The sequence below is a fragment of the Mesocricetus auratus genome, unplaced genomic scaffold (genome assembly GCF_017639785.1).
Source record: "Mesocricetus auratus isolate SY011 unplaced genomic scaffold, BCM_Maur_2.0 Super-Scaffold_15014, whole genome shotgun sequence".
In the NCBI taxonomy this organism is placed as follows: Eukaryota; Metazoa; Chordata; class Mammalia; order Rodentia; family Cricetidae; genus Mesocricetus; species Mesocricetus auratus.
Genome location: NW_024429186.1, coordinates 82,914,190 through 82,927,011, shown reverse-complemented (window position 1 = coordinate 82,927,011; position 12,822 = coordinate 82,914,190). Strand labels below are relative to the sequence as shown.

Sequence of the window (12,822 nt, the reverse complement as noted above, 5' to 3'; positions counted from 1 at the left end):
CACACACCAGTGTTTATAGCAGAGATCACATATACACACCAGTGTTTACAGTAGAGATCACAGACACACCAGTGTTTACAGCAGAGATCTCACACACACACACACCAGTGTTTACAGCAGAGGTCACAGACACATACCAGTGTTTACAGTAAAGATCACACACACACACACACACACACACACACACACACACACGCACCAGTGTTTATAGCAGAGATCACAGACACACACCATGTTTACAGTAAAGGTCACAGACATACACCATGTTTACAGTAAAGGTCACAGACATACACCATGTTTACAGTAAAGGTCACAGACACACACCATGTTTACAGTAAAGATCACACACACACACACACCAGTGTTTACAGTAAAGGTCACACACACACACACACCAGTGTTTACAGTAAAGGTCACAGACATACACCATGTTTACAGTAAAGGTCACAGACACACACCATGTTTACAGTAAAGGTCACAGACACACCAGTGTTTACAGCAGAGATCTCACACACACACCATGTTTACAGTAAAGGTCACACACACACACACACCAGTGTTTACAGCAGAGGTCACAGACATACACCATGTTTACAGTAAAGGTCACACACACACACACACCATGTTTACAGTAAAGGTCACAGACACACACCATGTTTACAGTAAAGATCACACACACACACACACACACACACACCAGTGTTTACAGTAAAGATCACACACACACACACACACACACACACCAGTGTTTACAGCAGAGGACACAGACACACACCAGTGTTTACAGCAGAGATCACAGCAATTTCCTTCTTAGTAGCCTATTTTCTATTTTTTTGGTTTGCTTTTCATTTAGTGGTACATTAGGGAACATTTTGTTTTACTTTTACTAATTTTTAAGAGGCAATTTAATACTGTCCATTATTTGCCTGGACATGGAGGGACAGTTAACTTGGAGTGAACTATGATGGACAGCCAAGATCCAGCATGCTCACAGTTAACTGACTGATGAGCGGTACCATAGTAGAGGGAGTCATTATAGGTTTGAGGAGACACTGGCACTAGAGAAATGTCCAGAGATCTACAAGGATGACACCAACTGACAATCTAAGCAATAGTGGAGAAGCTACCTTAAATGCCCTTCCCCAATATTGAGATTGATGACTACCTTATATGCCATCCTAGAGCCTTCATCCAGTGACTGATGGAAGCAGAGGCAGACAGACACCCACAGTTAAACACTGAACTGAACTCTGGAATCCAGTTGCAGAGAGGGAGGAGTGATGAGCAAAGGGGTCAAGTCCAGGCTGGTGAAACCCACAGAAACAGCTGACCTGAACAAGGAGGAGCTCATGAATCCCAGACTGATAGGTGGGAAAGCAGCATAGGAGTGACCCAGACCCCCTGAATGTGGGTGTCAATTAGGAGTCCTGGGCAATCTATGGGGCCTCTGGCAGTTGATCCGTATTTATCCCGAGTATACAAATGGATTTTGGAAGCCCATTCCACATAGAGAAAATAGATATACACTAGGCCCTTCTCCAAATGATATGACAGACTTTGAAGATTCCCCCATGGAAGGCCTCACCCTCCCTGGGGAGCAGAAAGGGGATGGGGTAAGGGTTAATGGGGGAGCAGGGAAGGAGGGGAGGGAGAGGGAACTAGGATTGATATGTAAAAACAAGCTTGTTCTAATTTAAATTTAAAAAATCTGAAAAGAAAATAATCACAGGTTCTAGGACTTGGTGGTGGTGGCCCATATCTTTAATCCCAGAGCACAGGAGGCTGTGGGAAGAAGCTCAGCCAGGATTAAATAGTAAGACACTGCTAGAAAAAACAAGCACACACAAGAAAATTAAGAAACCCTAAAATTCTCTTGCCATGTGTCAAAGCCAAAAGTCTGAAATGCATTTGGATTGACTATTACTCTATCAAGAGCTAGATATAAAAACTATGATTTTAAAATGCATGCATTAACACACATTTTTCAATCTCTAAGTAGGTATAAAACGATGTTGCCCAAGCCTGAAATTGTTTCTTTGGGGTTCTTTTTCTCATATGAGGATGAACTGGGAGAGTTAGTGGTATCTTCTCATTTTAAGTGGTTAATTAGTTTTATGTGAAACTTAGCCTCAGATTTTATTTTTCTGTACTGTCACACAAACTTACAAGTACTAAGGTAAAAGCCATCCTATCTAAAACTATAGAGATTAGCAGTATTTTAATATACACACAATACAATTTAAATATGGAATTTGGGATTATCAAAAAACAAGAGCCTAGTTCTACTGTGACAAATAAAAGCTGGGTCAGTGACTTTGGCAGACCCTTGTCAAAGCTACTTCACCAAACCCTCAGCACACTTATCCACCCAGTGGCGACATCACTCGATTACACAGCACAGACTGCTGTTTGGGGTGGTTTAAAAGAGAACACACTCCCACTTAAGTTCAGGCATTTGCTGTTTGGAAAGGTTAGGAGGTGTGGCCTTGCTGGGGCAGGCTCTGAGTTTAAAGCCTCACACTGTGCTCTCTCCCCTTTCTGTCAGGATATTTGATCACACTGTAAACCCCAAGATTGCATCATTTAAATGAAACCAGCCATCAGTCAGGAGGCAGAATAAGCAAGCTGCTGACTACAGAGAGTGAGGGGAAGTCGGGAGGCTGGGAGGGAGGGGCCTCCAGGTGGAGGGGTTTCTGTTTCAGAAGGGGTAGGGAAAGTCTCTTCCTGAGACTGTGCAGAGGGCGGAGGTCAGCTGGCTGCTTTCTCTGCCTCACTGAGCACCTGGCTCCCAAGCCTCTATTGGCAAAGCAAAAAGACAGACTTGGTTAGAACACGCGCCTCCCTGTGTGACGGTGGCTGAGGTGGCAGTGGCAGGGAGGCCGAGGCTGTGAGGGGCGGTCACAGCTCAGACAGTGACAGGGTCAGGTGCAGCCGCTGTGCCAAAGACCAACAACAGCTTTCTGCTTGAGCTGCAAGATGTGGGCTCCAAGACTGTCTCCTGCCACCATGCCTGCGGCTTATGTCCATGCTCCCTTGTGTAACGGCCCTGTATTATAATGAATTTCCTGGTATTTCTGCAGGAAAGGGAAGTTAAAAAGTACCTGTACCCGTCAACACAACCTGCGAGTTATAATTCAGGAAGAACCACCCCCTCCATGTTATTAGTTATTGCACATAATTCTAGATGGTTCTCTAGCAATACCTTTTAGGATGATTAATCTCACATTGGCACTGTTGTAATCAGAAATGAATGTTGACAGTTTTATATAGCTTAGCCTGAGGAGCACCTGCTAGAAAGATGGTATGTAATAACAGAGAATGAGGTCTTACCTGAACGACCTCAGCATTCGATAGGACTTTCCCAAATCAGACACTCTTCTGCAAAGTGGACCCACAGCCAGCTCCATCTGAAATATGAAGACAGACCATGGTTTGACACGGCAGACTCTGAAGGCCAGACTCGAGACCTACTCTATGTGACAACATACCTGATACAAACAACTAAGAGAGGAATGACTTATTTGGGCTCCTGACTTCTGAGGGTTCAGTCTATCATGGTGAAGGTCTTGTGGCAGAACAACTCACCAGAGGGGCAGAAATGGAGAAAAAGCCTCGCAGGCGGCCCCTCTCCATCCAGGCCTCGCAGACGGTACAGGTCCCAGTTGTGGATGGTGAGACTCACACTCATGCCAGGTCTTCTCCCTCAGCTAACCCTCTCTGGAAATACCCTCCTAGGAGATCTAGAGCTGCACTTTATGAACCCCTACTGCATTTTCAATCTAATCAAGCTGACAGGTTAGCCATTATCTATCTCAATCCTCAAGTGTTGTAGTATTTGTAAACTTAATGCTAACTGACTGTGAAACAAGTTTTGGAAGACACTTAAATGACATTTAGACTTCTTTACCAAAGAGGCCCAAGAGGAGATAATTTTAATGCTGTTAAGTAAGAGAAAGAGTTCAAATCATTTCTGAGTTGGAAAAAGAAGGTTTTCTTGTATTCTACCTAAGTATCACAAGTCTCTCTGTAGTCGATATAATTGATGAGAACTTTTCTAGTCAGCATGGCCCATGTGAATAGAAAGCTTTAGCTCTGGGGATTTCTGTGCGATATAAGTGACAGAATTCTAGATACAGTCAATATAAAGTGACCCTGAACAAGTCACTTAACTCTCACTTTTACCTTTGCCATCTGTCAAATGGAGATGTAATATCTACTTAGCATAACAAGAGAAATTAGACGCACAAGCTCTGTTTGCATGGCATATAAATACTTAGTAGTAGAATTGGCACTGCATGGGTGGCTCAGGGGCTCAGTTCTCAGCACCTACACGGCAGCTCACAACTATTCGGGACTCCAGTTTCAGGGGTCTGGTACCTTCTTCCGACCTCCACAGATCCTAGGCACACAGATGATATGTGCACATATATGAAGACAAATGCTCAAGCACGTAAAATTAAAATAGGCCTCTAAAATTTTGGAAATTATCAGTATTCAATTTTTTCTCATTTAAACTACTAATCTCTCCCCATACAAGAAACTAGCAAATGTTGGTTTCACTTCTTCGTATTTTTCTCCTTTGACTGGAAATTCTACTTGACATGAACTGGCACCTGGTCATACCAATTATTTGCAATATGTGGTACACAGAAGAAAACTGGTCGTCCACGCTGGCTACAAATGTGCTGCATGGTAAGGAGCAGTTTAGAAAATGGCCAAGAGCAGGCAATTCCCTGAGGGTGCAGCATCTTTATTCAAGAAGCACCAAGGAAGGACAATCAGAAGACCCTATGAAAACCTGTTCAAAGCTCCTTGTCCAAGGGGACCACAAAGCCTAATGAATCATTTGCAAAGCAAGTTCTACTCCCTACTCACAGGCAGGTACCAAAACTACACATAGGGATAAGGTGGACATTAGAACTTGATTGTCCTTCCTTCAACAATTCTCAAATTTAGTGAAGGGGATTTTTTAAAAATATAACTTTTCAATAAGATCACAAAACATGTAATTGTGTACACTCAGATACAAATATACATGCCCAAATGTGATTTTGTTGAAGGCTAGTTATATCCCTGAAATAAATGCATGCATATGCACATAACAGCACCAGCGGATATGATCATGCAGAATGAAGGCACATTGAGAACGCCTGCCTGCTCCGAGAGAACAGCAGTGCAGCCCTGTGGAGATGCTTCAGGGTTAGCAAGCAGGCCAGTGTCTCTCTTCTGCTACAGAAGCCTCAAAATAAACACCAAAGATTCAGAACAAACACTACATGGCTTAAGGGGGAAACTCTAAGATACAGAAAACTAAAAGAAAACTTAGAGTTAGAAAACTCTAAGATACAGAAGACTAAACAAAAATGTAAAGAACAAGCCGGTATTCTTGTTGACAACCCAAACATGATAGCTGGGAACCAACACACTCAGCAAAAGACAGCACCCACCGAGGGGCCGCTCTTTGCGTCTTGGGTAGGTTATTCACTCACCAGGGAGTTCTGGTTTCCTTCAGAGTGAAACATTTATTTTACACTGAGCACAAGCAAATACATAATCAGCATGTGCCTCTGGTTTGCTAATTCTATCCACACCACTAACTACGGGATGCATATAAGGGGGTCCAAGCACATATTATGTGATGTAGTTTCATGACATATTTTGGTCCTTTGTTTTTTTCCTAATTATCCTTTTGGTTCAGTATCTTCAAAGATCAAACTAAGCAAGGCAGGCAGCAATGATGCACGCCTTTAATCCCAGCACTCAGGAGGCAGAGGCAGGCGGATCTCTGTGAGTTCGAGCCCAGCCTGGTCTACAGACCTGGTTCCAGGACAGCCAGGACTGTTACAGAGGAAACTGGCTCTGAGGCGCTTCTTGAATAAAGATGCTGCACCCTCAGGCTTGCTCTTTCAAACCGAGCAACCTTTCACCTAGTCCTGGAGTAAGACTAAATGTTAAAACATAGCTATGGCAAAGATCCTATATGAAAGATTATCACCTCAAAAGATTGTGAACTCCATGATGACACAGATTTCCATGCCACAGGGTGATTTCAAAAGGTTAAATGTTCAAGATGAATTTTTAATCTAAAAAGGACCCCTAGGAGACTGAAAGGTGAAAACTCATTTCCCTTTAAACAATGAAGCTCATGTTTAAAGAGCCAGTGTTCTGTTAGAGGAGTCTGCAGAGCTCCAGATGGCCACTCAGGGACAGACACTGGCTACCACAGGGCTCATCTACATGTTTCAGGGGCATTCTTGCCCTGACAATGTTCAAGATAAGAAAAGGCAAGAGGAATCAGAGCCAAAATGAGAAAATTGCTTTCTTTTCTAACTTTGCATTATTTGGACAATGTGGGAAAGATAAAAATGTACACTCAGAGGGCACCAGAAAACACACGAATGGAAGTTGCTAGAAGTAGCACCTCAGGGTTTAACTCTGACATCAGTAGCTGTGCTTCCCTCAGAGGAACACAAGAGACAAGTGGGGTGGAGGGGAGATGGGCTGCAGCAGGCTTCACAAGCGTGTCAGCCGCGGGTGGGAGCAGGGCCCGTGGGCTTTGTGAACTGCCGTGTGATTAGTGTAGACATGGAGGCCGTGTGGTCACAGCGGGAAATTAATTACCTGTAGGAAGCCACCTCATGCTCATGACCTACTTCTTCACTGGGCTGTTCGCAGGGCACTCCCCTCGCCATGCGCCCTCCAGATGGTAGCCTGCAACCGCCTTCTCTGGGCACAGGCGCTCCTGAGGAGCCAGGTTAGTAAGGGCTGCTTAGAGAGCCCTTAACATGCTTCACTGTGCCTTCTTTCTACAAGCTATGTCAAAATCTTCCCAAATTCTTTCTACTGGTCCTTTCTTGAACTCTTGTAAGGCAGGGACTTTCATCCCAAGAACCCTTTTCAAACCCACAGAGAATTGTGTGCTCTGGATTTCAGTAATATCAGTGACCTTGTTTAATTGTGATTACAAATTGATAGACCTTCAATAACGAGCTAGGTAAAAGACTATAGTCCCCAGCTGATGTCTTTTAGGCATACAAATTTCAGAGAAATGTCATGCTAGTATTTTGACTAAGCCAGCCAAAACACTTGCAACCGGACAGGACTCTGGAAGCTGAAGTTACACACAGAACTGCAGTTGGGGCAAGAAACAAAACCCAGTGAAATCAAAGCCCCAATTCAAATTTTAATTAAAACAAAACCAAACCAAAAATGGAGTAGCGAGCATGACCTGGGAACTGTTTGCTAACACTTTTGGTTACAAATAGTATCTTCCTGCACCTGTGGCTAAGATCTGAGCCAAGCTAAGGGGATGGTGGGATCTTCTAAAACTGGAGCACAGGGTGCAGAAGCAAAAGGACACTGGGTGGCAGGGGCTGAGCTCAGCACCTAAGACCAGCACCGCGCTGGAGCACACTCAGCACGGAACACTGTGCACTGATAGGCACCAAAGAGCTCCACTGATGCTGAGGGAGGGATGGTTTCAGAAAGTAGTGTGTCTGTCCTAAGGAGAACAGGAGTGCAAACACAGCTCTGAGCTCCTGCTGTGGCTCTGGGAAGGGGACGCTCACCCCAACACTGGAGGCTGTGCACTGGAGGCTAGCTGCAGAAGGGGGCTGTACAGGACAGCACTTGCCATCTTTCAAGAGAACACATCATTCAAATGAACCCCACAGCAAGCTCTCCTACAGCACTCTCCTTCTGGCCATCTCCTGCTCAGCTGCCACTCTAATTGGACTTGAAGTGCTGCCTCCAGGAAAGTGACTCAGGCCAGCTGGAGAAGAATGCAAATGAGCTGCTGGGGGAGGGGCCTGGCAGAGGGCCGAAGACAGAGAAAAACAAAACCCAGGAGGGGACAGGGAGAGACTTGTAGAGAACAGCTTACAATAGTTTTAAGGCACACGACAGGTGTGGGACACATGGACACAACTGTTTCCATAGTCATTATTCACAGACACAACGAAGGCAATAAAATAGGAGCATTAATTATTTCTGTTCTCACATCTGGCTACTAAAGGTACCTTTCCCAAAGGAAGGCTCTTCCTGTGTGGCTTAGTTTCACAGACACCATTTTGGGAATGAAAATGACTAACTGTTGGGCCATTACAAGCAAAGAGGATGGTTTCTGAAAACCAGGTTTGGGCTGGCTGTTTGTGTTCTAAGTGTGGTAGGATGTGGGAGCAGCCATCGGCCAGAAGAACCCTGGCCGGGTCTCTCCCCGACACACACTGGTATTAGCCTTTAGCCATATAAGCAAGGAGGATCTGGCAGATTAACATGAAGACTCCAACTGAACAACTATAGCAGTAAAGCTAACAGCTTCAAAAGGTTTAAAGAAATGGATTCACCCTAGATATTTACAAGAGAATCAACTGTTTCTGAATCTTCTCAGGAAACTGGATGCTTAGGGTGTTTTCTCTTTGTCTATGATTACTGAAAGGTAAAGAGGGAGAAATCAGATAGTTTGAGTGATTTTCAGGCTAGCTACAGGGGAAACAGGTACTGTACTTAGTGGAGAGTCTAAATAATCAGACTATCTGCCAGGCAGCCTGCCCATCTCACCGAGAAGACACAGATGCTCTCTGTGACCACTGATGGGCTGGAGTTCTTTCTCTTAGGGCAACATGCGGCCCCTTCTGGCTGTTTGAAAAGTCATCTCATTGCTATATCATTTCCAAGCAAAGTCACTCGATTATTATTATGTCTTTACTGTATGATAGAACAGCAAGAGTGTGAACTGTTGCTTTATCATGGCATAAGATACTCTGCCTTAATCTTGAAGGGCCAAAGATGAGGGATGATAATTTTGTTAAAAAGAAGGAACAAAAATAAAATCCAATAAAATATTTTAAAACTCGTCCAATTGGCTTCAAATGGGCTTTCTTTTCTCTTTTGCTGCACAGTTAGAGACTGACAGCTTAGGTCTTCTTTACAGTGAAGTTCACACATCAGCCCCCTAGAGCAACACATCAATTTACCTGTGCAAAATCAGTAGCAAGTCGCATTTTCCCACCTTCCCCAAGAGGTCGTACAAGACTGGCATTTCGGATAAAGAGTTCAATGGCTCTTCGGGCAATAGCTTCAGTATTGTCAAAGACAAAATCCAAACATTCAAAGTGCTTAAAGTAGTCATTCATAACTCTGGCAATGAAGCCTTGCAGCTCTCTCATGTACAGAGAACAAGGAACATCAGGCTTTCCTGAGCTGGATAATGACCTACAAAAGAAAGAAAGGCATTTTCATCATCAATGCATAAAGCTACAATCATTTTCACTCCTGGCTACTATTTCAATCCTGTGCAATTTTTCCCATTAGTGGTATAAAGACACCATTTTTTTTTTTGCTAAGTGCTAAAGAACATAAAACAATGCCTAAATTATATTCTTAGTGTTTAGAATGAGGATTACTGAAGGAGTTTCAGCACGCATTTACTTAAAAGATTATTAAGAATCAAAGACAGCTATCTGTTTTAGATGAACCATACTCTGGCCTTTCAGGGTTTGACACAGCTCCCCTCTCTCCACCCACTCCCATGTTTTCCCTGGTCAGTGACTAAGGCAATAACAGATTCTGAAATGACATTTTACGTTTTGCAAGGGCAGAAAGTGCTTGGTGACAATGTTTGCTCCCGGTAGCTGATCACACCAGTCCCATGGCAGCGCTGTGACAGAGGGACTGTTGTGTAACAATACGCAGCATGACATTTTTCCCTCCAGATGAGGAGATTCGGAAAGGCTTTAATTTGGAACAGCAGATGATACCAGCTGTGTTCCATGACATACTATTTATAACTTATAAATGTTTACAATTGCCCTTTAAAGAAAATATTCAAAGAATATGAAATATTTATAGGGAGGAGTTAGGCCAAAATTAGAAATCACCTGATCCTAGCTAATAGATGAGATCATTGGCTACATAATGCTGAATCTTTTCCAAAAAGCAAGGGAAATGTTTCCAGATTCTGAGACTGATGCAGAGGAAATGGCGATGGTCTAGAGATGAACAACAGACATGACTAAAGTTCCTTGAGAAAGAGAGCAAAGTGATCTTGATGACCTTCAAGTAACAACAGTGGTTGTAAACAGAGGCCTTCCACTTCTGGAACAGGGAAAGTAGCTTTCATTCCACCAGGAAAGCATGCAAGATGTAACACATAAAAAAGACTTTCCCAATAGCAGCAAGGTCACCACCAGGGATTCGGGACAGTGTGCCCAGGCTCTGAGCCATGACAGGCGGGGTGCTGTCTGAGCAGAGGTCAGAGACGGCTTGTTTTTATCCAGGCACCAGTATAAAGGGCTAAGTTGCAGAAAAGAAAGTATTTTCATCTGTCTGTTCATTTACTGGATGAACAGTAAACACATACTTGTTCCATATAGTGACACATAGTTAACATATGCATACAATGTGAAGAGATAAAAAATGAGCATGCCAGGTACAGTAAGCTCTTTTTATTCCTCCTATCTAGTTATAGCTTTATACCATTTGGCCAATATCAATGCATTACCCTAACTTTCAAGCCCTTGTAACCACTATTCTATAGTCTAATTTTATCATTTCAGGTTCTACATATAAAAGAGAACATGAAGTATTTGGTTTCTGTGTCTGGCTTATTTTTATATATTATGCCTTCCAGGTTCATCTGTGTTGTGGCAATAACATTCTTTAAATATCTGTTTATATTTATGTGCTCTGATAATATGCATATATGTTATATATAATATTATATCCAGTTAATGAATCGGCCCCTTTCATCATTTTATAATGATCTTTGAGTTGAATTTTACAATTTTTGACTTAAAACCCATTTTGATTAACTCCACCATTCCTGTTCTTGTTTCTCAATTCCATGCATAGAAAATCTTTCCATTCCTTTGTTTTCAGTTTATGTATGCTCTTAAAGCTGAGATAAGTCTCAGGTGAAGGCCAATCCACTTGGCCTCTCAGATCTTTTCATACTTTATCCAAGGCATCACAAATCTTCCTGTTCCTGAGGGACTGTGCTGACAGGAAGGGGCACACTGAACACGTCCCAGCAGCTGTGTGAGTGTAAGTGAAGCTACACTTCAGTACCAAACCTCACTGAGGGCTAAAAGCTTGACTTAAATGTACTAGAAAACAAATATACTTGGCTATTGGAGATCACGTCTCCCAATTACTCTAAAGCTCGAACAGCAGGTTCTCAGGCAGGTGCAGGTACTGCAGCCTTCACAGCAACAGTGTGTCTTCACGGCGCCAGCTCTGTCTTCACAGCAACAGTGGTGGGTGTGTCTTCACGGCGCCAGCTCTGTCTTCACAGCAACAGTGGTGGGTGTGTCTTCACGGCGCCAGCTCTGTCTTCACAGCAACAGTGGTGGGTGTGTCTTCACAGCGCCAGCTCTGTCTTCACTGGAGCAGTGGTTCTCAACCTTCCCAGTGCTGCCACCCTTATTACAGCTCCCATCATTGCAGTGATCCCCAACCATAATTACTTTTGTTGCTACTGTTATGAACTGTAACGTAAGTATCTCTGTTTTCTGAAGGCCTTGCGCCACCCGTGAAAGGGTTGTTTGACACACACCCCCCCAAAAGGCTGTGACCCACAGGCTAAGAACCACTTCCTTAGAGGGACTCAGCCATTCCCGCAAAGAGCCAGAGTGCTTCTGTGGCTGCTCCCTTTGCCTGTACAAACACCGATTAGACAGGCTCTCCTTAGCACTCAGAGGGCGGGGAGAGCGAGAGCCGGCTCCCAAAGCCAGGGAAGGCTTCATCTCAGTCCTCCAGAGGACTGTCCCAGCTGTGCCGGGGTCGCACAGGAAAAGAAGAGGACAGCTGTGAGAAGGGAGGAGAACAGGAGAGGAGCTACGTCTACCCTGAAGCAAGCATCACAGAGTCCCGGCAAGAGGACAGACGACGGGAGCCAGGGCAGAGAGAGGGTGGTAAGGACGTGCACAAAGAGGAGGAGGAGGCAAGGAGGTAACACCACCACAAGAAGAAAGCCTAGCCGGGCGGTGGCGGCGCACGCCTTTGATCCCAGCATTTGTGAGGCAGAGGCAGGCGGATCTCTGTGAGTTCCAGGCCAGCCTGATCTACACAGCAAATGTCAGGAGAGACTCCAAGGCTACACAGAGAAACCCTGTCTCAAAAAACCAACCAATCAACCAACAAATAAATAGAATAAAACAAGAGTAAAGCCTGGCTGGCAAGGAATGTGGCTAGTAGAAGGGGTAGGGAATGGAAAATCAAGTAACAGTTCTGAGATGTTTACCCAGAAAAATCTTCCTGATGCATGGTGATGATTATGGCCTCGATCGCATCTGCCACTGAAGTCAGTAAGGGCTGCATGGCACTCCCCATGAGAGAGTGAATTGTCTGATGAAGAGAAAGGGAAAGAGAAACAAAATCAGAGAAGCCAACACAAGACATTTTTGACTAACAGTTCTCATATTCTATCAGAGTCAGACTACACATAGTTTAACTAACGGAGGTCTGCTCCCCCCCAACCACTTTCAGCTATGACTTGTAGAGCTTAAAATATGTAGAATATAGTAGCACTGATCTCACCCTTTCAAAAGGGTTTATGGTTAAATGAGCCCGCGGAGAAAGTAAGCCACGTCAGGGAGCAGACAAAATGACGAGCAAACCAACACAATTGTTTTTCTTTCTCAAAAAGGTGGGACAAGCAAGTCCTTAAAAATGAGAACATCACCAGGGTGAACAGAGGAGACTCCTGCAGGGTGGGACAGTTGGGCAGTTCACAAGGCAGGTGTCTGTGGAGACTGCTGTGGCAGAGATTCTCTACCAACAGTAGCTGTACTCCTGGGAGAACCTGGCAGGGCAAGACGACCA

The 12,822-nt window shown here is 44.2% G+C and overlaps 1 protein-coding gene across 1 annotated transcript in view; it reads right to left on the bottom strand.

The window, feature by feature from the left end:
* Cog5 (component of oligomeric golgi complex 5) overlaps positions 1–12,822 on the bottom strand; it is a 277,239-nt gene that overhangs the window by 18,156 nt on the left and 246,261 nt on the right. Inside the window, exons 17-19 of the mRNA XM_005076235.4 lie at positions 12,242–12,345; positions 8,976–9,213; positions 3,331–3,407 (exon numbers count right to left, since the gene is read on the bottom strand). Coding sequence (XP_005076292.1) covers positions 3,331–3,407; positions 8,976–9,213; positions 12,242–12,345 — 419 coding nt within the window. The remainder of the gene's footprint in view (positions 1–3,330; positions 3,408–8,975; positions 9,214–12,241; positions 12,346–12,822) is intronic.